At 36.7% G+C, this 26,840-nt stretch overlaps 1 protein-coding gene across 4 annotated transcripts; it reads right to left on the minus strand.

The window, feature by feature from the left end:
* Positions 1–5,384: 5,384 nt before the first annotated feature.
* LOC149156128 (protein NDL1-like) lies at positions 5,385–10,817 on the minus strand. 4 transcript variants are annotated; one of them, XM_089441654.1, is made up of 7 exons: positions 10,472–10,817; positions 10,079–10,178; positions 8,951–9,028; positions 8,786–8,842; positions 8,602–8,657; positions 7,087–7,182; positions 5,385–6,989 (listed from the first exon to the last, which is right to left on the minus strand). In XM_089441654.1, exons 3-6 carry the CDS (start codon positions 9,023–9,025, stop codon positions 7,113–7,115), a joined length of 258 nt encoding a protein of 85 aa, XP_089297780.1. In that variant the 5' UTR covers positions 9,026–9,028; positions 10,079–10,178; positions 10,472–10,817; the 3' UTR covers positions 5,385–6,989; positions 7,087–7,112. The 4 variants fall into 4 exon arrangements, with proteins under 4 accessions (XP_089297780.1, XP_089297777.1, XP_089297778.1 ...); XM_089441651.1 differs by having other exon boundaries at positions 8,951–9,169; XM_089441653.1 differs by lacking the exons at positions 5,385–6,989; positions 7,087–7,182 and adding an exon at positions 7,665–8,131 and having other exon boundaries at positions 8,951–9,169.
* Positions 10,818–26,840: the final 16,023 nt, after the last annotated feature.

Consider the following 26,840-nt stretch of genomic DNA (forward strand, 5'->3'; position numbering starts at 1 on the left):
CAATGGATATACAAGTGAGCATATATTAAACGCAGGGAAAATTTTAAGAACCCCCCCCAAATTTATAAATATAATAATTGGGCGAATCTCCATGGTATATAGGAAAAATGGAAGGCGATTTTATCAATAATATAATATGTATATATAATTTTCTGGCGAATCTCTCACCAGGCATGGCGAATATTTTACTCAATTATAAAATCTTGTAAGAACTTGGCAAGTCTTTCACTAAATAATAAAACTTTGTAAAGTCCTAGTGAATTTTAGCATTGTGAACTCTTAGAGAATTTTTTGAAGAAGTATAAAACCATATATGATAAGAGCCACATGGTGGCAATATCACTATCTTTTTTCACATTTCCACGACATGGAACTTGTCTATAAAATTATAAAAAAACCAACCAGGAACAGGAACAACTCAAATGCTTTGTGAGAGCTAGTCTAGAAAAAAGCAACAAATAACATGTCGGCAGAATTGTTCATCGGTGAGCCGCTATTTCGTGGGAAATCTGTAAAGGAGCAGTTGGATATCATATTTCCAAATCCGGGAAAGCCTTTCCCATCCCTCACAAGATTTGTTAAAAATGTTGGGTGTCTAGAAGGTGTGGATTTGCTGAAACAAATGTTACAAGTGGATGGAAATAAAAGAATAACAGCTAATGAAGCTTTGCAACATCCATACTTTCAGTCCTACAGGACTATAAACAGCTGCCATAAAGATTAAAAATGGAAATCAGCTACAAATCTCTTGATGACAACACTATCAAGATAGAGGCCGATGCTCTCTTAAAGACAGAGCTGCTGGAAATGGAAGCAGGTGCTATGAAGCTGACACTAGTAAAAGATGGGACAGCACAGCTTCCCATAGTGCATCCCACTCTGGGACAATCAGTTTTTTGATGTTTTGCAGATTGGGTTACAGTCTTGCAACTTGTTTTGGATTTGTCACCAACCTAATGTTTTGCTTCTAATTTATTTTCATCTGGTGATAAACAAAGTGTCAATCTTTTCTTAGGATAAAATAGTATTCTTTACAGATATATTAACTTGGCTGAAAAGTCCAGGACAATATGAACAGGACAGCTTCCAGGTTTTTTTGAAGATTTCTCATTTCTCCTATCAATTTACTGCCGGAGGGTTTTCTGTGATTTCTTGCACTTCTGAAATTTAATCAAATTTCTACTTGAAATAAAAGTTCAGAAGAGACTATATCACTAATGCTAAACACACATAATTGAGAAGCCGATATGAAGCATTGTTTTTTTGGGTGTGTTACAACTTTGGTGACCATGCAGCTCAGTCATTGCATGTTCAGTTTGTAACTCCACCTTGAAAGAGTGAAATGTGTGGTGTAGGATAAGAAGCTCTCTATTAAGGCGCAATTGTTTTTCCCCAAAATTCTAATATCTAGATTCTATCCTGTTCATGTCTGTGTCAGGTGATGTTTCTTTTCATGTGCATGTGTTTAGTCAGATATAAAATACTCAAGTTCTCACCAGCCTGGGCTACAGTGGCCATTCTAATGATCTATTTCATACTCATTGCATTTTTCTAATAAAATGACATTATATTCATTTAAATTATGTGATTGAAATAGGGATACAGGAGCTTATTTGTATTTGAAGGTCTATAAGGCAGAGTATAAGCTCACACCAATCCTTGTTATTCTCTGCAAGAGAAAATCAGTTTCTATTTCACTCCTCAATAACACTGACTAAATCTCAGTTTGAAAATCTGTTAAATTAAGAAGACTAAATCCCAGTTTGAAAATCAGTTAAATTTAGATGAAATTACTCATTCAAAATCATTTGGATGAGGAAATTGTCAAATAATTGTAAGTTGTCGTCTTAGAGAACATGAAGGGAGCACATTCGTCATATTCTACCAACTGCAACATACCTACCTTCAATGCACTCTCTGTAAGGACCATAACGGGAGCAAATGTGGACCCATGTACAAATTTTTAATGCCTCAGGGTTTGTTTCGTCCTGTGACTACTAGGTTCGTTAGTCCTTCACATAACTCTCGAACAAAATGAATCCAAGAGTGGAATATAGACTCTTTACACGCAATTTATTTTCTAGAAAGTCTATACAGAGAAATGAAAGTTGCAAGTATAAGAATTATGCTTCAAATATGAATTTTCTTGTGTAGTGAGCTATACCAAGGGTATGCTTTTGCAAAGTTTTATAACAGAAAAATTTGTCAAGAGGAATTTATTAAGGAAATCTCTTGTTAGAAATGAAATCCAGTTGAGTTGAGATAAAGTCCATAGTTACAAAGAAGTATTGTTGTGGAAAGCAATTCCACTATGACATTCCTGTACATTTTAATACAATATAAAAGGAAATTGATGTGATTTCCAAGCTACTTGAATCCATTGAACACAGAGAGAATCAGTTGAGAACTGATGAATGAACATGGAAATCGATGTAATTCCTAAGCTACTTGAATCCATTTTGAACACAGAGAGAATCAATTGAGAACTGATGAATGAACATGAGCTGAAGCAAAAGGACACTATCATTAAGCTAGTCGACCCTGAAATTGAAGAAAATGATCATGTCAAACAAATCTACTAGCAGTGTACTAATAACGGTAAAATCGACTTGCAAGAAGAAAGTAACTTAAATACCACATTTGTTGGAAAATGAAATCAATCAAAAAATGTTCTAACCAGAGATGAAGTTGATTCAAATGAAAGAAGTTCAAATCAGGGTGAGGTGAACCCAATAAATGAGATGTCGATAATCCCAGGAAAAATCAACTAGCAACAATGAAGGAAATCGATTGAAAATAATTAGTTAATTCCATTGTTAAGATTTCAACTTGGATATCATTTGTTGCCCAGGTACATTCTCTTGGAGAAATCGACCTGCATGTTTTTTTTCTAGTTTAGACTAACCTAAGTACCCACGGGGGATTTGAACCGATGACCTATCGCAAGGAGTGCCTTAACATCGCACCCATTCACCGTCAATCCAAAGCCTCGTGGGCAATCGACCTGCATGTTAGGATGTAAATAAGTTCCAATTAAACAGAACTTTTTTATTTGAGGGGAATTGAGGTCCAAAAGAGCAGAGTTCTTGGCAGAGGAACAATATAACTGCAAACACCCATTCAATATCTATGACTGTAGATTGAAGTTCTGCAACCTTGGAAGCACTATTGAGTACTTAACCAGAGCTGTAGAATCATTGGTAATTTATTAGATTTGATATGCAATACAATGCTTGATTCGCCTTGATTCCCATTTATTCTGTTTAATTTCTACATATTGATTCCTACTGATACCGTTCCAACTGCTTGAAACAATAACATTTTCAAAAGGTCTCTTTCACTCCCACTTCAATTAGAACAGTACCCCTTTCTCTACTACATTCATGCACATATGCTTACATTTCCAATTCTGCAGATTGGTTTTCATGAAATTAACCAATACTTGTTTTGCATCTAACGAATTCACATAACTAAACAAAGCACTGAGAATATCACCAAAACTGAGTGGCCTCTCTAGTATTACAAGAAGATTTATTCAAAAGAAACAAGAAGTTATTTTAAACTACCCTAGACATCTCATTGTCAGTACAGCATGCAGGACTTTTTCTGCCTGCCAGTTTTTGACTTCCGTGAAGTCTTACATTGAAGATCTAATCAAAAGATCGCTGCAAAACTTTAAAGGGGTGTAAAACCCCCAGCATTCAAATGCTTTGATGGCTAGAGCATGAGCCCAACTCAAAGTTTAATTTGAGATGTAATCTCTACAAATATAGAATGCAAACAAATGCACTAAAAACCAAAGAAACCTAGTTCAGTGGCCCTTTCCTTCTCAAATGTCTCAAAGTACTCTCTTTCAATTCCTTAAGTGCATGCATAAATGGTTGGGACATGACAAGACAAATAAATAAAGGGAGAGGAAAATTAGATAAAATGAAACACCCAAACTCAAAAATAAGACCATTACCAAGGCAGGTGGAGGATGATAAACCATTGGGGTCTGCATTTGCTCACAGGGATGGCTTCAAGTAGGGATTTCACCAGCACTAACTTATCCCCCTTGATGATAACCATCTATTACACCATATTGACATCTCCTTTTCAACCTTAGAAACCATCCACACCCATTATATTTTTTTGCAGTCACTGAATTTAAATAAAGACATAGCGCTGCGATTACAATTGAGCTAAGGACAATTCCACTCAAATGTATCTTCTACTCTAGAAACATTAATTATATCTTTTGTTATATTTGAATCAACAATGATTGTCCAACCTGTTCATAGTTTCAGTTCCTCTGTTACACTTCTAGTGAACATCAATTTAACTATTTTAGAAATATTGAAGCGCTGTGTGAACAGTATTTGATTGCATTAATGGCTTCCAATGAGCGTAGAAATTCATTTGGGCTTACATGGGCCTAAGCAGTGGGATTATTCATACAACGACCAGGACACAGCACAGAAAAACAAGTCTGTGGTCTTGACCAGATTAGCAGATTATAACAACTAACAAGAAGATGAAATGTGCGGCGTCTGCTGGGGCCAAAATGGTGAAGGAAGGGACTTCGGCTGGTATCCGTTGGGCCAAACATCAATACCACAAAAATGCCCAGAACTGAAATGGTAGTCAGTTTCCAAAATTAGCAGAAGAAATGAGTGTGGGAAGGGCATATATGTGATCTATTTTGCTTCTGTTGTATTCTAGAGCAGACTTATATTGTATTAATTTTTGGGCTAAAGTTTTGAGTATATTAAATGATTGAACCATGTAGAACCATTGACTTGACTTTACATATATGGTTGTAAGGCCTCCTGGTTTTAGTCATCCATTAAAACAGGGGATATTTGTGCACTAAATGTTCACTCCATGCTTTATTTTTCTGCTGAAAAAATATTTGAATCAACAATAACCTCACAATCATGTTCAAAAGGCCTCTCGTTGTCATGCTTATTTGAACTAAGCACTAATCCAGCATTGTAGGCTTCCTATCATTTCCTTGATTTTAGTCTCTACTTCAAAGCAAGATCATTCTAAAGCTACATTTATAAAAAATGATCTATTATTATTTTTTTGAGTAAAGGTTCGCCTTTTCATTATGCCATCAATCATTCACAACTGATTTGACCTTGCATTATTGATTTTCCCGATGGGAAAACAGACCAATAACACAAGTTTATGAAGGCAAAGTAACCCCAAAGCACAGAAGTTGGGATCTTTCTAATCATGGGCATTACTGCAAGGCAGCCAACCGCCATCAGAGATTGCAACAAATTACTCAATTGTTGTTCTTTCACCTCAACAGGAAGCAGGCCATCCACGTCCTTGTCAACATTAAAAATTGATTCATCAACTAGGCATCCATATTCCCAGTACTTGCGGCCAACTGAATTGTGGTCTCTTTCAATTCCTTAAGTGCCTGCATAAATGGTTGGGACATGAAATAATGATGACAGTTTCACAAATATTATTTTATTGATGATCAAATGACCTTATCTAAGGGTGGAATTGGCATAGGAGTGTAGAGGAGGTCAAGCCCTTTCCAACGAGCTATTACACACCCTCTAACTCCTTCTAGATTGGGAGAAATTGAATTTTTAAAATAATATAATATATTAGTCACCCTAGCCAACCTATAACTACCTGTGTAAGCCGGCGTATAAACCATGAGACGTGTCCCTTCATGTCTAGACGAAATCACTATAAATACAAGTCTTAACAATTCATTTTGATCAACAATTCAGGCAAGAATTCAGGCATACGAAGTACAGAAGAAGACAGAAGGCGGAGGAGAACAAGGAGACTGTTGTTTAGGCCGAGGAGGAAAAAAGGATAATTCTGTTTAGGCATAAAATCTCGGACTTGTGGCTAGTAAAGCTCAGACCTCCAACACAATCCTGTAATAAATCTGTGTAGGATCAGACTTGGAACAGACCTCGGACCTGTGAGCGTTTTGTTGCAGACTTTGGATTTTTTTGATATATCTCTGTCTAGACACCTGTTAGAAGATTGGATTACTGATTTAAGAAGACCCTGAGTTACAGTTCTGTAGGAGCTCGGAACTGTAATCAATCACCTGTGGAGGGTTTGGAATTGTGGACAGACCCTGTGAAAGGCTCGGACTAGTGAACAGTCACTCGAGGAGAGATCAAACCTGTGGGCAGTCACCCGAAGAAGCTCGGATTAGTTGTTGTGGAGCTTGGACTATATCACAAACCTGTGAACAGTCCCTTGTGGAGGCTCGAACCTGAGCCATATTTGTTGCAAACCTACAGTGGGTTCACTCTTGTGGTTCTGTGGAGATCTTATTGGAGACCTACAGTGATTTCATTGCAGACTTGTAGTAGCATCTAAGACATGAAGTAGCACATCCTTTGGACCTGTTTGGAGGTCAAAATTTTGTAACAGTGGTTTGGCATCATTTATGTGAAGGATTGCTCGACCTTGCATAAAGATACATTCTGCTCCAGAAAAATTAGATTTTGTAGCCTCCTAGCAACTCGAACTAGTATAGACCTGTGGCAATTATTTCAGACCTATGACATCAGTTAGAACAACTTGGTGACACCAGTTGGATGGATCTGTGGCCATTGACAGACCTTTGGATAATTTGTATTGAGCTGCCTTTGTGACACTTTAGAACAAAATAGAAGAACAAGTCTTAGAGAAGGGTCGAAGAACAGTTCTTTGAGATTGGAGCAGGCTTAAAGCATACCTTGGAGACTTCTAGGGGTAGCCTAACTGAAGACATTCTTTGGAGAACCGTTGCAGACCTCCTTGATTGAAATCATTGTTGAAGATTTGTGAAGATCCTTTGGGCTACCTATTGAACACATTGAAGAATACTTGAAGATATTTTGTAGAAACTGGTCTTGGTGACATTCTTGGAGACCTTGATCGCAGGCTTCTTGCATGTTTCTGTATAATTGCCCTAAGGTTGAATTTTTCTGCATACTTTTCCAGATTGTTGTCACTAACTTGCTAAGCACCAACTGTAACAAAAGTAATTGTAAGTTACTCGTCTATAAAATGTTTGAATTGTGTCTTTTCCCTGAGAAGCTGCAATTGATAATTCCAATATATTAGTACCTGATGTTTGAGGGTAGCTAAGCCTTTCATGTGCATTGGAGATTCAGGAATAACACCATTTGAAGGAGGTATGCCAACAATACCACATAAAATAGTCTGTCACAATAAAAGGAAAATTTATGAATCCACTAGAGATTTTTTATGGAGGTGAAAACAAAGAATGAAGAGTTAGATCAAGATGTCTTCAGGAGAGCAAAAGCTCTTCCAGAATAGGGTAGCCAGTGATAGTTGAACCTAAACATGAACCCTGACAAAAATTACAACATAGTTCTAAATAATATATATTTACTATGGTAATGGGCCTTGACACAATCTCTGCAATAATGGCCCTGCTTGATACAACATCATTTTTCAAGGGTTTTTTGTGAAGTTTCCTTTAAACTTTTCTATGCAGACTTCTTCCCTTTCTTCTTAGTGATTTCAGTGTAAGTGCTCGGTATACACTCTTTTAAGTGAATCTGTTCCAGCAATGTTCTTTCTGCAGTAACATTCCACCAAAAAGTTAGCCACTTTATCAGTGGCATTCACACTGGTCACAAATGGCTGAAACATTTTTTTCAACCATTGGAACAGTGGCACTACGAACTTTAGGATCAATTCTATCATCAACTGCTCCAAATTGATCTTGCACATCCTTAATACGTATCGTATAAACAGTGATATACACAACCAATCATTTAAAATGCATACAGTCATTTCCTAGAATAGAGAATCCTTGTTCTGTTAGAGAATCCTAGTCCAAATCTTACAAGAACTAATCAAACTTCTAATTTGAGGACCAATATGATCTGCAATAGTAAAACTTATAATGTACTGCACATCTTCATTGTGCGCCAAAAGCTTTACTAATTCTTTAGCAACAGTGCAATTTGTCTTCTTACCCTCCACAAGTCTTTAACTTTTCACAACATTGTGTCTAGTTGAAGCCATGATTTCTTAACCGCCTCTCCTTGTGGATCTTCTCTTTGATTATGGCGTATTATCTCATTGAAACACTGGAATGCTGGATTGATACGGGCCTCAAGACTCACTTTCAGTCTTGCTCCTGCCAGCATGCGACGAGGGATTAGAACCAAGTTGCAGATTGTCTATCAAAAAACAGGTGTGATGGGCCAGGGAGCTCATGGTATCAACTTTTTGATGGAAGGTGCTACCTTGGAGACATATCTTTTACTAGTTTTATTCAGACCAATGGACAGCTTATATGATGTTGTTTTTTTATAAACTTCAGGTGAAATATATGTAATGTATATTTTTTTATTTTCAATATGAAAAAGTAGATGATTTTCTTCTAAGGCAAGAAGAAAAATGAAAAAACAAAACACACGTTATTCACAGGGACACCTAGCATTCACTGAAGGCAAACCATCAATGAATTGACAGAAAATTCTCAAGCCTCTTCTACAGGAAGTTGGTAGAATATGGAGAAATCTCCAATGGGAATTCGATCAACAATTTCAAACCTAAAACTGCTTCTCAAAACATAAGAAATTATTTCACAAATTTGAAACTTACCGACTCATCACTTGCATAAAGCGCATAACATTACTGCTCTGCCTCTCATCCAGCGGCTGTGTACACAACCATCGGAATTTAGAGAGTATTCCACAACAAAGGGTAAATAAGATGAAATCCACACAGTCAGATACCTTGAACCCCAATTCCATAAAGTACATATTTCAGTGCAAAGGATGCTTACCCTTCTGCAAGCCTGCACAATATCAGACTCCAAGCCTTGTATATTGCAGCGCACTTCCTGCCATACCCACAATGGTTCCAACAGTGTAAACAGAATAATCAGAATGAAAACAGGGTTGGAAACCCCATGAAAAAAGAAACGAAAGCAGTGGATTATTTAAATTACCTGGCTAAAATACCGTTGAAGTAAACTTTCTTTGACAATTCCACACATGCCATAAAAGTAAAGCAAATTCATCATCACCTGCAAAAACACGATCAGCATGAGGCTAATATCTATCATGAGGCTAATGTCCAGGTGCATCAATATGATAGATACAGAAATTGTGAAAGAATAACGAAGCAGCCTCAGGGAAGAAGAACAACCCTTGAAAGCATGACATGTCTGTTCAAGAAACAAATAGATGCCGGACCAGTTAGTAACGACAAATAATTTAGTATACAAATTACACGGTTAATCACAAGGTTCTGTCAATCAATTGATTTCATTAATTTACAAAACTTCAAAATTCTTATTCCATCAATGTAATGTATTGCTGTGGAAGAAAAAGAAGATGTTACAATAACCACAGAAATGGCATCAGCCCATCAACATATTTCCACTCATTGCTTGCCAGATTAGTAAAACTTGTTGGTGTGAAATACTGCTTTAAAGAAGTAAGTTCAATAATTTCACTCATTAGCCCAGAATGCACATTGCATGTCTGAATGCATTAACAGTATCGTTGAAGAGAAAAGGAAACACCAAGAGGGCGGTAATCAATAAAAGCAAATGATTTCATAAATGGAAAAAAATGCAAGAGACACTTGCGAAAATGAGGTGTCATCAAGAGTTTGCTACACCAGGATGCTATCAGGGCAAACTACAAAGTGATTTTGAGCATGCTGATTGAACAAATACAATATAGTCTAAGATTCACTCCATGTCCACCATGATAGGAAATTTGAGGAATTAATCAAACCTGAAATCGGCATAGAGATGGTGGGCATGGAAATGTATCGAGATCGTAAGTTGATCACCAATATACAAATGATGATCCCTGTTTACAGAGTCATTTTTTCGAATGCAACAGAACATATGGAAATTTCATCATTGCTTCAGATTATCTCAAATAATAGAATAGAAGCTACCATGACAAATGCCCACAGTGGGCTCAATAACTTATACAGGGCTACCAGCAAAGCACAACCATCATGCAAATTGCGCAAACATTGCCTTTGCGTGAAATGACTGACGTAATCAATCTGCAAGACGCTAAGAATCATGTCAATAAGATACAGAGATGAAACTCACAGTTCAAGGCAACATCCGAATAAGTAACAAGGGCAGGCTTCTCCTGGTCTCCGCATACAAAAATAGAGATTGGCCCATGGCTAGTCTGCACAACATGCTCCTGCATTCAAAGTCACACCATTACAATAATGTAAGCCAAGACACATTTGCAGGCAAAACTGTTCAAAAGTTAAAAGAAACCCCCAAGTGGCAATGCTGGTCTGACACACAACAAAGCCAAACCCATAAAAGGCATTCACAGACAAAATTTAGGACACCCAGCACAATGTCTCGCAATTTTCCTCAATGCCTGTACATAATCTCTACAGAACCGAATATGAAAGGTGAATGCAAACTGAGATCCAATTAGCAGGGCATTTTTATCTCAATGAAAAACCTGCACAGTGCATTTACCTGCCCACCCCAAGGAATCATTTCGACATCCACAGAAACAGAGCCGCTGGAGCCATATACACCAAAACAGCGGGCTGAATCCGTTACACCAAAACAGCGGGCTGAATCCGTCAAAACAGGGAGCCGCCCTCCATTTGAAAACAAATTAAGCTCCGCCCTCCATTTCAAAACAAATCTAACATCCCAGGACCAAATCGACCCTCACAAACCACTCCCAGGACCAAATCGACCCTCACAAACCACTCCCAAACCAGAAAACCCAAACTGTAAATCAAAAATGGCGATTTTGCTCTCCCAAACCAGGAGCAAATATCAAAATGGGGCGATTTTGATCAAATACGATTCCGCAAATATCAAAATGGGGCGATTTTTATCAAATTCGATTCGGTTAGTTTATCCGCCCTGGGCTAAAATAAAAAAATAAATTAATTTTTAAATAAAATATGGGCTAATTATATAAAAAAAAAATTATTATTTTATTTAAAAATTCGCCCCATTAAAATATAAAAAGCCTTAAATTTCGCCTTTGGGCTATTATTCGCCCGTAAAATTAACCTTGATTAAACGTGTCATGAAGAGTAAGATGATTTCCATGTTGGTATCAGGTTGGGAACTGCAATAGATTCTCTAGAATCCTTCCTCATACCTCTTAAACAAATTCAAAATTTTCACAAACTTCCTAAACAAGATGCATAATCTTTTTAGAGATTCTTGACTTAATCTAGACAAAGGTAATGTATTTCAAAAATATTAATATTTGGAATGATGATCTTCTTTTTCTTCTTAATGGTGGAATAGCTTAAGTTCTCAAGGTAGTAATGTCTAATCTTGGCTTACACAAGTTTGTGTGCATATTCACAAATTCTTGTTTATCATGTTTAACATGGATGGATCCATTGACCATGAATTATCACATCATTTCATTATTAAGTTTGATTTAGGATATGGGTCATTCCATGTACTAAGAAATACCTTGCTTGATTTTTTTACACTCTGGGAAATACATCTGAGGGAAATGTGGAAGAAACCCCCAAATTCTATGCAATGCCATATGGGATGTAGGTGTCTCTGACATAGGGTACTCTGCCTAAAATGTTAAGAAATTGAAATTAAAATATATAAAAAGTGAAAAACAAATCATTGAAATATTGTACAAAACAATATGCTAATATCATAAATCATTCCATGTGTGTTTGTGGCACAATAAATCATAGATGATACCTGCAATGATGTAACATAACATAGTGATCACCATTCACAAAATATTAACACAATAAAACCCTAATATTTAAAGGAGCTTTCCATTTCCAAAATGATTGATACCACCATTTATTATATACATCCCCATTGGCTACAGTTAAGGCCTCATATTCTAATTTAGTTGTTAACTATTATGAAACCAGCTCAAGAAAAAGATAGAAAAGATAGATCAACACCTTAAAATTCAGCCTCTTCAAGGGGGCAACCTCCTTTACATTCATAAATGAACAATTCTTGGATGATTCAAATGACAAAACCTCCTTTCTATATATAGGAGTCTAAGGAGTCACAATATAACCCAGCCGACCTAACAATAATAATATAAAGCCACAAAAATAATAATAGAGGGATTCTATGGGGCACGGTAATAACAATATGGGGACAATAGGGCACAACAATATTAATAAGGGGTACAACTACAATACTAATGGGGTAATCACTAGTATTATAGGGACCCAACATGCCCCTCTCCTTCAAAAAAGTGTTGTCCTCAATGCTTGAGTAGTTCTGGATGCTTCTATATAAAATTCACATCCTCCCATATGGAATCTTCAATGGATAAGTTCTTCCACTTGATAAGATACTCCAAAATTGATCGATTTCGTAGTTGTCGAGTTCTTGTTTCTGTGACTGCTTCCGGTTCCAATATAATTTTTCCTTCCTCGTCAAGTTTTGGAAATATTGTTTGAACTAGGAGCTTGTCACCTATAACCTTCTCTAAACATGAAACATGGAAAACTGGGTGCAATCAAGAAGTTGCAGGAAGCTCCAATTTGTATGCCATAGTCCAATATTTTGCAACAACTTGTACGGACAATAATACTTTGGTGATAATTTATTATCCTTCTTATCTTGCTTGAGGGACATTTTCTTATATGGTTGTAGCCGTAGGAATACCCAATCACCTACATCAAAACTTCTTTCACTGCGATGTTGATCTGCCTGTTGTTTCATTCTATTCTATGCCAACACGAGGTTATCCTTTAAGAGTTGGAGGACTTGTTGTTGATGTTCGATGTGATGTTCCATTGCTTGAACCTTAGAATTTTCTCTTAAATATGATGTGATGGATGGTGGCTAATACCCATAAAGTGCCATAAATGGGGTCATTTTTTTTGCTTTATGGAAGGAAGTGTTATACCATCATTCAGCCAGAGGCAACCATTTGACCCATTGTATCTGTTTATCAGATACAAAGCAACGAAGATATCCTTCGAAACATTTGTTTACTATCTCAGTTTTCCCTTCAGATTGAGGATGATAAGATGAGCTATGAGCTAACTGAGTACGAAGACAAGAAAATAATTATGTCCAAAAATTTCCAGTGAAAATGGGATCTCTGTCACTTACAATAATCTTTGGGTTTCCATGTAGCTTTTGAATTGTTTCCATAAATGCAGTAGAAACTATATTGGCTTTAAATGGATGTGATAATGCACAAAAGTTTTCATACTTGGTAAGTCTGTCAAGTACCACCATGATGACACTCTTTCCCTCATACTTGGGTAAACCTGTGATAAAATCCATTGAAACCTCCTCCCAACATTGGCTTGGAATGGATAAAGGTTGTAATAGACCCGGTGTCTTAATTGTTTCAAATTTATTTTGTTGGAAAACCAAACATTCTGCCACAAATTTTTGAGTATCTGATTTAAGGCCATCCCAAAAAAATTCCCTCTTAACCCTGTGGTAAGTTTTTAAAAATCCTGAGTGCCCTCCTAAGGGAGAAGTGTACAATTCCATAAGAATCTTTTTTTTTAGCTAGGAATTCTTACAGAGGTATAAGCAATCTTTGTACCATAATGAATCATTTTTCCAGCTAATTGTATTAGATGTACTATAATCTTGTTGTAGCTTTCGAATAAGTGCCCACACTTCTTCGTCATTCTTCCATTCCTCCCTTGCTTCATTTATCCAATCTGGTTGGATAATAGAAATGGCGCACAACAATGCTTCCACATCCTCATCCTTTCTTGAGAGTGCATCTGCCACCACATTTTGCTTCCCTTTTTTGTAGATGATTTCAAAGTCATAACCCAACATCTTTGTGACCCCTTTTGTTGCTCTTCAGAGGATAATCTTTGTTCTAAAATGTATTTAAGGCTATCATGATCCGTTTTTACCTTGAAGTGTCTTCCCATTAGGTAGGGTTACCATTTCTTAAGTGCATGTTGCATTGCCAACATTTCCTTCTCATAAATAGCTTTGTGTAAAAACTTTCCCTTGATTGGACGAATTTCAAAAGCAATGGGTCTTTCATCTTGCATTAAAAAGCACCAATTCCATTTCTTGAATCATCATATTCCACAATAAAGGTTTTTGTGAAGTCCGGTGTAGCTAAGACCGGTGCTTGGCACATTGCCTCTTTAAGATGTATTAAGGCCTTTGTTGCTTCTGGAGTCCATGAAAATGCATCTTTCTTCAATAATGTTGTTAGAGGTATTGTTATTCTCCCATAATTCTTAACAAACTTGCGATAATACCCTGTCAACCCGAGAAATCCTCGCAGATGCTTTATGAATGTGGGGATTTTCCATTCCTTAATGGATTTAATTTTGCTAGGGTCTACCTTAACTCCTTCATGAGATACAATATGACCCAGATATTCCACCTCTTGTACTCCAAAGAAACATTTGGATCTTTTTGCAGATAATTGTTTCTCCTCCAATAGTTGTAGCACCATGTCAACATGTTCAACATGATCCTTCCAAGACTTGTTGTAAATTAGTATATCATCAAAAAATACTAACACAAATTTTCTAAGGAATGGTTTGAAAATTGAATTCATCAAACCTTGAAATGTTGAAGGTGCATTGGTGAGGCCAAAAGGCATGACCACAAATTCATAATGACCCTCATGAGTTCTAAATGTTGTTTTTGGAATGTCTTCAGTCTTCATTCTAATTTGATGATATCCTGAACGAAGATCCAACTTGGTGAAGTAAATTGATCCATGCAATTCATCTAGTAATTCATCAATGACAAGAATGGGAAACTTATCTTTAATAGTGAGCTTGTTGAGCTCCCTATAATCCGAACACATGCGCCATGATCCATCCTTCTTGTGCACCAATACTACTGGAGCAGAGAAAGAACTTTGACTCAGTTGAATTATACCAACCTCTAGCATTTCTACAACCATACGTTCAATTTCACTCTTTTGGGCATAGGGATATCTATACAGCTTAATTTTTGGAGGAACACTTCCTGGAATCAGATGAATAGCATGATCATGATCATGAATAGGTGGGAGACCTTTGGTAATCTCAAATACCTTGGAATGACTATCCAAGACTTTTTGGAGATCTGGAGAAATAGATGATTCCAATTTGGAAACATCTAGCGAACATAATTGTGCAATTACACCTCTTTGTTCCTTTTTTAGAAGCTTTTTCATACAGTTAGAGCTAATTATCTTTCCCGGTTTCCCTACAATACCCCTTAATTCAAATTCCTTTCCTTCCACAGAAAATTTCATGAAATGTTCTTGAAAATTAAAAGCTATTGTACCTAAGGATTGTAGCCATTGGACTCCTAGTACAACATCAACACCTCTCATTGGAATGGAAAGCATTGGGCTAGTCAATACATATTCTCCCATGGATAGCTTGATATTATGGCACTTTCCAGAGAAATTTATTGTTTCTCCATTTGCAATCATCACTTGACACTCTAATGCTGGATATAAGAAGCAATTCAATTCTTTTGATACCTTACAATGAATAAAATTGTGGGTACTTCCTGAATCAAACAACACTATTAACTTTTTCTTCTTGATTTGTCCTTCTATCTTGATGGTTTGAGGAGTGGTAATTCCCTCCAATGCATTACAATATATGGTCGGATTCATTTCTTCTTTATCTAGGTTTTGTTCCTAGAGTATATCCTCTTCTTTTGACCTTTCTTGCTCCTTTTCTTCTTCCTCTTCACAATCTATGTAGAATAATTTCTTCTCATCACACTTATGACCTTTAGTGTATTTGCTAGCACAACTGTATAACAAAGCCCTTTTGCTCTTTTTTCTTCCAATTGTTGTGGTGTCAACCTTATAGGTTGTGGAAGACTAGGGGCAACAACACTTCCATCTTTATAGTTGTGAGTGGTATGCTTCCTAGTTGCCATAATTTTGCTTTCCATTTTTCTTGCTAACCTGAATGCCTTCTCTAATGAATTAGGTTCCCAAAGGTGAACATCATGTTGGATATTATCCTTTAAAGTCCCTATGAACACATCAATCCTATGCTCCTTTCGAATATTTTTTACCTTTATGTTCAATTTTTGGAACTCCTCAATGTGCTCCATTATTGAACCCTTTTGTTTGAGACTTATCAATTGGCTAAAAAAGTGTTTCTTTTTGTATCCTCATAATGTGCTGTCAATTCTTCCGTAAAAATTGCCCAAGTGATAATTTGTTTACGAGATAAAAGCCATTGATACCATACAAACTGATTTGGTTCCAAATATAAATTTGCAATACGTACCTTTTGTGTGTTTTTCACATTATTGAGATCGAAAAATTGCTCCATCTGTAATATCCATGTTGCGGGATCCTTGCCATCAAACTTCCTCATATCGATTTTTGGAATATGATGGGTCTTCGATCCCACATTAGAGTCTATGAAATCATGATTAACATTTCTTTTGTTCGCATCATGTGTTTCCTTTACTACCTTTTCACCATTAGTAAGTATTTCTTGTAGAAAATTTGTCAAATCTGTCTTCAAATCTGCCATGTCTCTCTTCAAATCATCCATCTTAGCTTCTACTAGCTTTTGTGAGAGTGACATTTTTTGCACCTAGTCTTGCAATTTTGATATATCATGTAGCATTTCTTCCTCTTCTTCATGAGTCATGCTAGAGCTTTCAGGTTGCTTACTAGGTGTTTACATTTTCTTTCCTCGGGGCATCAGTTACCGATAATAATTTTCTACTATGCCCTTTTAATTCCTTCAAAATAAATTTTCAAACCAAGCTTAAGCAAAAATTTAAAAAAATCTACACATCTTTTTTCACTTTGTAGGAGCTCGATATTGCCTCTGATGTATCTATGTACTTTCGAATCATCTAGTTCGGAAATTACGACCTGTAATATCCCTCTATGTCCTCTTTCCAATGCCACCAGTGTGATCCAAATTGGATTCTCCGAGGAAGAGTTATGTGAAATCTCCCACAGTGACCTGATTATAGACTAGTTTAGTAGAGTGAACTTGTACAACGTGCCACGAGTGACTGTTTCGACCTTTGGCTTTGAAAAATAAACACAAGAAACTGAAATCCGTCCTATTTCTGCACCTTCTTATGAAATTTCAATCCGATGCTCAAAGAGAAAGTTATGACGATTTTCCCTAGGTCACTTGTTTAGAATGTAATTCAGGAGTCTGCAAAAAGACCAACTTCCTTAGATCATATCTCTGCAAATATAGCACGAAAATTTCTGAAATTCAGACCCGAGATTCAGAACGATGTCTTCTAAAATGGGTTTTTTGTTTTAGCTTCTGAAACATCGCAGAAAAAAAGTTATAGCGAAAATGCCATGATGAGCTGTTTGGAGCAGCGAAACCCTAGAATCCAAAGCTCTGATACCAAATGTTATGAAACGAGCTCAAGAAAAAGATAGAAAAGATATATCAACGCCTTAAAATTCAGCCTCTTTGAGGGGGAAACCTCCTTTACATTACATAAATGCAAAATTCTTGAATGATTCAAATGAAAAAATCTCCTTTCTATATATAGGAGTCTAAAGAGTCACAATATAACCCAGCCGACCTAACAATAATAATATAAAGCCACAAAAATAACAATAGAGGGATTCTATGGGGCACAGTAATAACAATATGGGGACAATAGGGGCACAACAATATTAATAAGGGGTACAACTACAATAGTAATGGGGTAACCACTAGTATTATAGGGACCCAACATTAACATCCCTAGAGAGTGATTCCAAGACCAAACTAGAGTGTCAACCACATCCAACAGCGAGAGTCCAAATCTGGTAAGCCCACTAACAAAATCATTCCATTATGAAGCCAACACACTTGCTAGTCCAATTTCTTCTACTTGAAGCCAAACCTGTGAACCATCATTCCACACTCCTCAAACTCCAATACCTATCGAAGTATACAACCCACAATCTCCTAGGTATTGTTTCAGAGTTGGAGAGAGCACTAACAATCACTCTTGTTCAATTTGTAAGACATATGGTTATTACATCTCCGTAATTTTATCACTGAAAATTTTCTTCAAATGGAGATCGAGAAAACTTGGCAATTTTTAGTACTATCTAACAAAATGGGTTTCAGTATAATTTTTATAACAATGCAAAAAAATCAATTATTAAAACTCCACAATTTTGGTTTTTTAATGAAGGAACATTTGATTTCAAAGGAGCTTCCTTCTCACCATTTTGGAATCTTCATTCCATTAATATAATGTAGAAGATAAAACCTAAAATGTGGGGTTTTATTTTCAACATTATATTAAAATAATGGAATGAAGATTCTAAAATGATGGGAAAGAAGTTGGTTCGAAATCGAATGTTCAGTTAAAAAACTAAAATTGAGGGGTTTTATTGAAATAGAATGTTGAGGACAAAAACTAAAAATTGTGGGTTTTTATCGATTGGTTCTTTGCATGGTTAAAAAAATGAATTTTACAGTACTAGAAATTGACACCTTCGATCTCTCCACTTGAAACAAGCAATTAGCAATAAAGTTGCCAAAGGAAGTAAAATTGGACTCCTCCCCACTTGCCATGTGATGAGCCTCATCATTGGGTAACTATATGGACCTTCATTCACCTCCTCGATTAGTCAAATAAACTCTTCTCACAACTTATTACATATTTTGATTATATTTTGTTTAATGAGATGAGTGAAAGTGAGATATTATTCCTAGCGGACTAATGTGCATTAAATTCAGGTTTGTGAGATAAAATCAGGTAATTTTGGCAAGATTAAAGGATGAAACTCGAATGGAACAAGGAAGAGATATTGTAGGAGGTAAATCCTACTCATTTACTCCTCCCTCATTCGAATATTCCTCCATCAATCACACTAGCTCAGACTACAAGCAACCAAGTCATGATGATCAAAAGATAGTCGAGCAAGTGATAGTCAAAGAGTTAGCTCATCTCAAGTTTGGGAGCCGAGCCTCCCTAGATTTAAGGAAGTCGTTGGAGAATTCAGTTGTATAAATAAAGAGATCTAGAGCCTCATTAGGATTCAAATTTTTGTTGTAAAAACACTAGTTATTTTAGAACTCCAGACTTGTGGAAGAAATTGCTATGTAATTTTCTGTTTTAATAATGAGAATGAGTTTTCTCATGATCTAATACTGAGTTAACTCAAAGGGCTGAAGCTCTTGGGTTAGGGCCAAACCCTAGAAGCAAAGGCTCCTCTTCTTTTATATGTATGCTTAGATTAGTTTCATAGATTCATGGTTAAATTGTCCTTAGAAGTATTTCATTGCAAGTAGTGTAGATTTGATTAGTTTGTTTATTAGTTTGCTTCCATTTGTGCTTTGTTTGAGTAGTAAGTTAGAATGGATAAAAGGAACAACAAAAAGCTTTCAATAGGTGTATTTTCCTTACTTCATCCTTTAGGGATCATGATTTGAGGAAAGGACCCCTATGCAGCCCCAAAAAAACAGATTTCTACTTTCTCATAGAATTTAGAGTTTACTGTACTTGAACCAGCATTTGATCAGTTTGCAAGTGTAGGATTTAATTACAATTTCTTCCATTTTCACTCTTACAATATATCTCATCAATTAATTCATCCTACTCTGCAAATTTTCCTCATACATGAAGTAGGCAGCTAGCTCATTAAACTCTGTTTTTCTAGCTCATTGAAATTCTTCTTGTTTACATGATTTTTGGGAAAATATCATTGTTTGATGCAGTGCAGGTGTTTCAAAAGTAGAGAAAGATTTCATAGCAAGAAACCTCCTTCCAACTTCATCCATCCATAATCATTCCTTGCTTTCACTAAGACCTTCACCAATTTCATCATTTTACATGGAAACTTCTCCAAGCATGTTGAGCAAATCCAACCATCTCCCAACCTTGGTTTTGAGTTCTAAGTGATCCTAGACATTTTCTCACTCCATTCCATCCACCACCCACCTTCCCTAAGCCTTCCATCACCTCCATCACCCCTCGTTCTTCTCTCGGCTGTATCATGTAGAAATACAGGGAATCCTGTAGGTTCTTATGACATCCTGTAGGTTTTCCTATAGTAGCCTGTTTTTAGGCCGAATTGAGGGAAAACCTCTAGGAAGCCACACACGGTCACCTAAGGGTATCCCAAACCTTCCAACCATTCACCAACATCCATAAGCCACCTGCCACATCACCAAAAGAGATTAGCTTTCACACTCGTTTTTCCATCAAAAGAATAAAAAGAAAAAACCAGATTTATTTCAGTCCTTTACATGCACAGTAGTGATGTTTGATGTTTCGAACTTTAATTCTTAGGACATTAGCATTTCATACATGTTGTCTTGGCATTCTTGTAAATCATAGTTTTTCGGTAGTTAGTTAGGAAATGGTGCGTTTCTAGCATTAGATTTCAGTCCTTTTCCTTATTGCAGTAGACAAAATTTCTCCTAGAGTATATTTCTCTTTCTTTCATCACTAATCAAGCTTCTTCTGAATCCATAGAAGTCTGGCTTGAAAACCCTAGTGGTCTCTCACCAGCTAAACAGTGACAAAATGCAGAACCATCACTTTTACTTGTGTATACAACACTGTCACCTCCAAGTTTGTACGAACCTCGGGTTGATAAAGTAAAGTTGGTAGCCCCAGGAGTTGCAATGTTCTTGCTGCAATATGTAGAAATTTCACCTGTAGAACAAACCGATATATGAAATGTCGTAAAGCATAATACTTGTTCTAATTCTACAAAACATTAAGCAGAAGCATAATCGAATTCATCAGCAACATCAAGTAGAAACATGCATAACTGATCAAGAGAAATAATCACACATAACACAAGATATATCCAGGGGAAAGCACCAGCCTAAAACCCCAACCATGTATTATCAATCAAGTGGAAATCCTCTTCACAATACAAAAAGCATTAGCTCTCAAGCTATCCATTTCTCAATGAAATATGAAGATACGAAGATATATCTCATGAACCAACCAAGCCCTATTTATATAGGATTTACCTATGGTTCTTGCATAGTTTTCTTAGGAAATAATAGCAAAATCATATGCTATTAATTCCAAACATACCAACCAATGCTCCAACTTCGCAATCCTTGAGGACACTAGTTCCTCAACCATGCAAAAACTACTAGAAATAGTCAAGCATATGATAGTACACTGTCCCACATTTGATCTCAACTGGGTCTCTGACAGAACTAACATGCAACAGTTATCCATGAGTGAATCCTCAATTATCTAAAATAATAGTTGTCACATGCATGCAAGTATTAACAAATGATATTTTATTGTTTTAACAACTTGTTAAAATAATCTAACTGGACTTGACTAGTTAGAACTAAGTCAACTGATTCTCTCATTATAGAACTCATACTTATTCCCTCAATCAGCGGACGAAATTAAGGATAAATTCCTCAATCAGTGGAACAACTCATGTGCATGCTCACAAAGACTTCAAATTTGAATTTCCTTAACCAATTAACTCAACTGAATTAATTAATTAATATTTCCAACTTCTGTTAAGACCAAAATTAATTTTACTTCCTATAGATAGACTAGGGACTGCTATAAATAGGAAGGGACCCAGAAATGCTATTTTCATAACTTTCTATTTTTAGCAGTTTCATCTCTCACCCAATGTGGCCAATGACATCACTAGCCAAACTTCTATTTTTAGACATGCTATTTTTAGCAGGTCTATTTTTAGCGCATCCTAAATTTAGCATTTCTTGTTGCACATTTTTCAACACTCCCTCTCAACAAGAAAGGCTTTTTCTCGAACCCGACCTTGTAACTCTAGAATGTTCTGCATGCAACACATCTACCCAGTGCACTTGCTCCAACAACACTTGGAACAAAAACACTCCCAACTGACCACTCTGTTGGGCTAGGAACATACTCTGATGTTGAAGCTCTACCTGCTACTGAAAAGTGCTCCCTCTCTGACATCTGCGCTACTGCAACATCTCCATGCATCTCGCACCATTGCACACCTCTTTGTGCCACCTAGCACTATGCAAAACACTTGTGCCTCTCGCATTGTTGTAGCCTGCTAGCTATGCACTGTCTTGGGATTCCGTGCACTGTCACTCTCTCTGTCACTCCATCCACATCTGTCTCTACCCAATCAGTCAGTTCCTGCTACTCCACATTGTGGCTCCTATAACAAGGTCTCATCCCAGAGGTTGGGTACCTCAAGGATCTTGCCCCTCCTCCTTGGGACGATCACTTTATATCGCCCCACCTCCTACCTGGAGGTATGGCTGCATGTGATCCCTCAGCCCACCTGGCTTGAAGTTTCCCCCTATTGGAGGTCTCTGCATGAGTAGATGTCTATACTCGATCTCCACTCAGCTTCCCATGTTGTGGCTGCTCCACAACCTCCTGAAGTTGTTGCACCAATTATGGCTCCTCCACAATCGTCTGAGACTTCTTCTAGCTCTGCATGTTGAGAGGTAATATACCCTCCCTCTCAACCACCATGTCTCCATCAGTTACCTTGCTGCTCAAGGCTTTGGATGCATCTTGAACCTTAAGAGCATACAGGTTCTTGACCTATGAACCAATCTACTTCACCTGTCTAGTGAGAATGTGTCTAAGGAAAACCTTTCCCTTACTGAAGACTACATCATAGCCTCTGTCTTCTAGCATTGCGATCGACACCAAGTTTTTCTTTAGTCCTGGTACATACTTGACATTGGTCAAGGTAAGGCGAGATCCATGCTCCCTCTAAAAAATAACTATGCCTACACCTGAGACACTATACTTCTCATCATTACCCATCGCTATGAGTATTTGGAGATCTTTCTCCTCCAAAGTACTGAACAAACTCTTGTCACCAGTCATGTGGAAAGAAGCTCTTCAAGAAACTAACTACTTCCCACCATGGATGAAACCATACATGCGAAGAGTGAAATCCAACTCAAACTATGAAGCAAGTGCCTCACCTTCAGATCCTTCCCCAAATCCCTTCTTGGATTTCCTCTGTGGACAATTTGCAGCATAATGGCCCACCTCATGACAACGAAAGCATCGTACTTTCGATTTTTCAACCTTCTTCTCATCATTGGAAGAACTGGATTCAGAAAGAGAAACCTTCTCCTTCCCCTTCTTCACCTTACTCGCTAAGGCACAATTCTCCTCATCATGCATGGATGAAGAATTGCCTCTGGTGCTCCATCTGATCTCCTCCTGCATCAAATCCGACCATAGTCATTCCCAATCTGACAGTTTCTCCCTTCCATTCACCGAGTCTTGGTAGCTATGCCAACTCTTAGGAAGGCCAAGGAGTGCAAGACTCACCATATCCTCATCCGATGTCACGACCCCTACACTTGCAAGCTCATCCTTGCATGTGATGAGCTTGGTTAGATACATAGAGATTGTCTCATCCCTTTCACACTTGATATTTTGAATTTTGTCCTTTAGTGTTGGCTTCCTCTCATCACTACTATTCTGATATAAATCTTTCTTTGTTTTCCATGTTGCATGCAGAGTCTCCTTCCCATGGAGGCTCGAGATAATGTGATCTTGCACTCCCTCCAAGAGAATTCTCCTAGCTCTAGCCACACACTTCCTCCATTCCACCTGCTCAGTCTTGTCAGTAGGCTTAGGAATTTCTTGATTAATGAAATCCTTAAGACCATTATCTTCCAAAACTGCCTCCATGTGATCCTTCCAAGCTATATAGTTTGAGCTTCCATCAAGGGCATACTCAAGCCTCAAACCATAGAACGCCATCGATGAAATAGATGTGATAATAACTTGAGATCTATATCCCAAATAATAAACTTCGAATTTCTCCTACTAGTATATTGTTCTTGCTTGATCACCTGTGCTCTGATACCATGTAGAAATTTCACCTGTAGAACAATCCGATATATGCAATGTCCTGAAGCATAATACTTGTTCTACTTATACAAAACATTAAGCGGAAGCATAATCGAATTCATCAGCAACATCAAGTAGATACATGCATAACTGATCAAGAGAAATAATCACACATAACACAAGATATATCCAGGGGAAAACACCAGCATAAAACCCCAACCATGTATTATCAATCAAGTGGAAATCCTCTTCATAATACAAAAAGAATTAACTCTCAAGCTATCCAGTTCTTAATGAACTATGAAGATATGAAGATATATCTCATGAAACAAACAAGCCCTGTTTATATAGGCTTTACCTATGGTCCTTGCGTATTTTTATTAGGAAATAATAGCAAACGCATATGCTATTAATTCCAAACACACCAAATTAACCAATGGTCCAACTACGCAATCCTTGAGGACACTAGTTCCTCAACCATGCAAAAACTACTTACTAGAAATAGTCAAGCATCTGATAGTACACTGTGCCACATCTAATCTCAACGGGGTCTCTGACAGAACTGATATGCAATAGTTATCCATGAATGAATCCTCAGTTATCTAAAATAATAGTTGTCACATGCATGCAAGCATTAACAAACTATATTTTATTATTTTAACAACTTGTTAAAATAATCTAACTGGACTTGACTAGTTAGACTAAGTCAACTGATTCTCTCATTATAGAACTTATACTTATTCCCTCAATCAGTGGAGGAAATTAATGATAAATTCCTCAATCAGTCGGACAACTCATGTGCATGCTCACAATGACTTCAAATTCGAATTTCCTTAACTAATTAACTCAACTGAATTAATTAATTAATATTTCCAACTGCTGTTAAGACCAAAATTAATTTTACTTCCTATAGATAGACTATGGACTGCTATAAATAGGAAGGGACCCAGAAATTCTATTTTTAGAACTTTCTATTTTTAGCAATTTCACCTCTCACCCAATGTGGCCAATGACCTCACTAGCCAAACTACTATTTTTAGACATGCTGTTTTTAGCAGGTCTATTTTTAGCACATTCTAAATTTAGCATTTCTTGTTGCACATTTTTCAACACAACACTGGTGCTCATCACCATGGTTACCATCTTTCGAGTACCTAGAATGCATTCATGATATAATTTTATTTTAGATACTCATTTTTTATCATTCTGCCATAAAGTTCTTGATCAAACTTTTTATGACCAAAGCATTTGCAAAAAATAAATATATTATTCATTTTATTGAATTTGTTTTTTATAGAGATTAGAAAACCCATTAAACTTGGTTGAAAAATAGATATTATGCATTGAATTTTCTTGTTATCCCAATCGAGGACAAGTAATGATTATGTATGTGCTATACAATATTGCAACGAACAAAGTCCTCCAAAGGAAAGGAATGTACCTGGAAGGACAACAAACAATGAAGAATATTATATTGCACTTATAGAATGCTTAGGAATGGCTAGGGACTATGAATCCAATGGAATTGTAGTCTTCACCAATTCTGAACTTGTGTGCAACCAAATGAAAGGCATGTACTAAGTAAAAAAATGAGAAGTTAAAACAACAACATAGAGAAGCAAAAATGATTGCTAGTCAATTTCAATCATTTAGCATAAGTCATTGTGCAAATGTTCAAAGGATGTCTAGTGATCTGTTGTATGGGGAAATGCCAATTCAAGTATTTTATATCTAGAGCTCAGTATCAAGCTAGGGAGGATTTAGTTATGGGTAGACAACTATCCATTAAAGGGGCGCTTTGAGGCTCACAGCCCTAGGAGGAAGTTACCTAATGAAGATTCTATCTTTAAATTGTAGAGGGATTGCATGGCCCTCAAAGAAGCATGTCATTAGACATATTTTGAGGTCCAAAATGGGCCTTCTAAGGAATATTTAAAATAATAGTGGAAATAGTAAAATAAGGTTAGATTACATCATCAAATTTTAGAGGGAAAAAAGAAAAAAATTACTTTTTTAATTCATATTTTCAACTTATCTCCCTACAATTTTACTCAAATTTCGAGAGGGAGCACTCATTGGATGTAGAATTTAATTCTACATCCAAGGATTACCCATGTTGCATATTTTTTAGGAACCTTGATACATGAAAAATAAGAAATACATGAAAAATGTGATTGCAATCATGTTTTTTCATGTAGTGGGGTCCATCGAAAGTATGCAACATGGGTACTCCTTGGATGAGGAATTAAATATTGCATCCAACCAATGCTCCCACTTGAAATTTGAATAAAGTATAGGAAGATAAATTGAAAATTAGTTTTTTATTTTTAATATTTTTAATTTTTTATTCCAAAAATGGTGACTTGTCCCCCTTGTTTGACATCATCATATTGAATCCTATTGGTTCTTATAAAGTTGATTTTGGTTATATATTTTTGTTTTGAGGCCCATTTTTTACCTCACAATTTATCTAATCTTTGTCTCGTCTTCTGGAAGTAAATAAACTTGACATCCTTCTTTTGTAAGAGACATTTGGGGAGAGGGGGTGATGGGGTTTGTAAAACCCTAAAGATCCTTATTAAGAGTTGGTATCTCATGGAAACAGACATTGCAGGGAGGTCTGGAGGTCTATTGTTAGGATGGGGTCCCCTAGGTCAATTTTGGGCTTAAGATAACCCAAGTTTTGATCATTTTTTTGTAAATAATATAGAGTCTCCACAATTTGTGGATGTCGAGCATGTATATGAGTAGGAGTTAAATGGGTTTAGCCCCTTGTTTTATGTAAAGTTTGAGTCATTTTTGAGATCCACACATGGTCCATGGACCATGGAATTGTATGAAAAATGGTATAAATAGGTGTGTCTTAGAGAGCCTAAGGCATGTCAAGGTCTAAGGAAAAATAATGGATGGAGTCTTAGAAGTGATAGTGAAGAGAAGTGGGTCAGATAAGAGAACATAGGCCCTACAACTCAGTGCACAGAGGCTTAGGAAGAGTCCGCAGCTGAGTGTGCAGGGTAGTTTTGAGTCTGTAACCGTGAATTAAAGATCAATAAAGATTGTTACTAAATAATTCTCGCATATTTCTATTATCTCTGTTAATGTATTATGTTGT

This window comes from Pinus tabuliformis, chromosome 9, assembly GCF_031772625.1.
Source record: "Pinus tabuliformis cultivar Carrire ecotype Pingquan chromosome 9, CPIR1, whole genome shotgun sequence".
NCBI classification, from domain to species: domain Eukaryota; kingdom Viridiplantae; phylum Streptophyta; class Pinopsida; order Pinales; family Pinaceae; genus Pinus; species Pinus tabuliformis.

What these genes read in the sequence shown, in the direction of transcription:
- LOC149156128 (XM_089441651.1), bottom strand. Translation starts at nt 9,088, where the DNA reads ATGCACCTGGACATTAGCCTCATGATAGATATTAGCCTCATGCTGATC. An exon ending in TTCAACGGTATTTTAGCCAG is followed by an intron (nt 8,843 to 8,950) that starts GTAATTTAAATA and finishes TGGGTATGGCAG; the next exon opens with GAAGTGCGCTGCAATATACA. An exon ending in TTGTGCAGGCTTGCAGAAGG is followed by an intron (nt 8,658 to 8,785) that starts GTAAGCATCCTT and finishes TTGTGTACACAG; the next exon opens with CCGCTGGATGAGAGGCAGAG.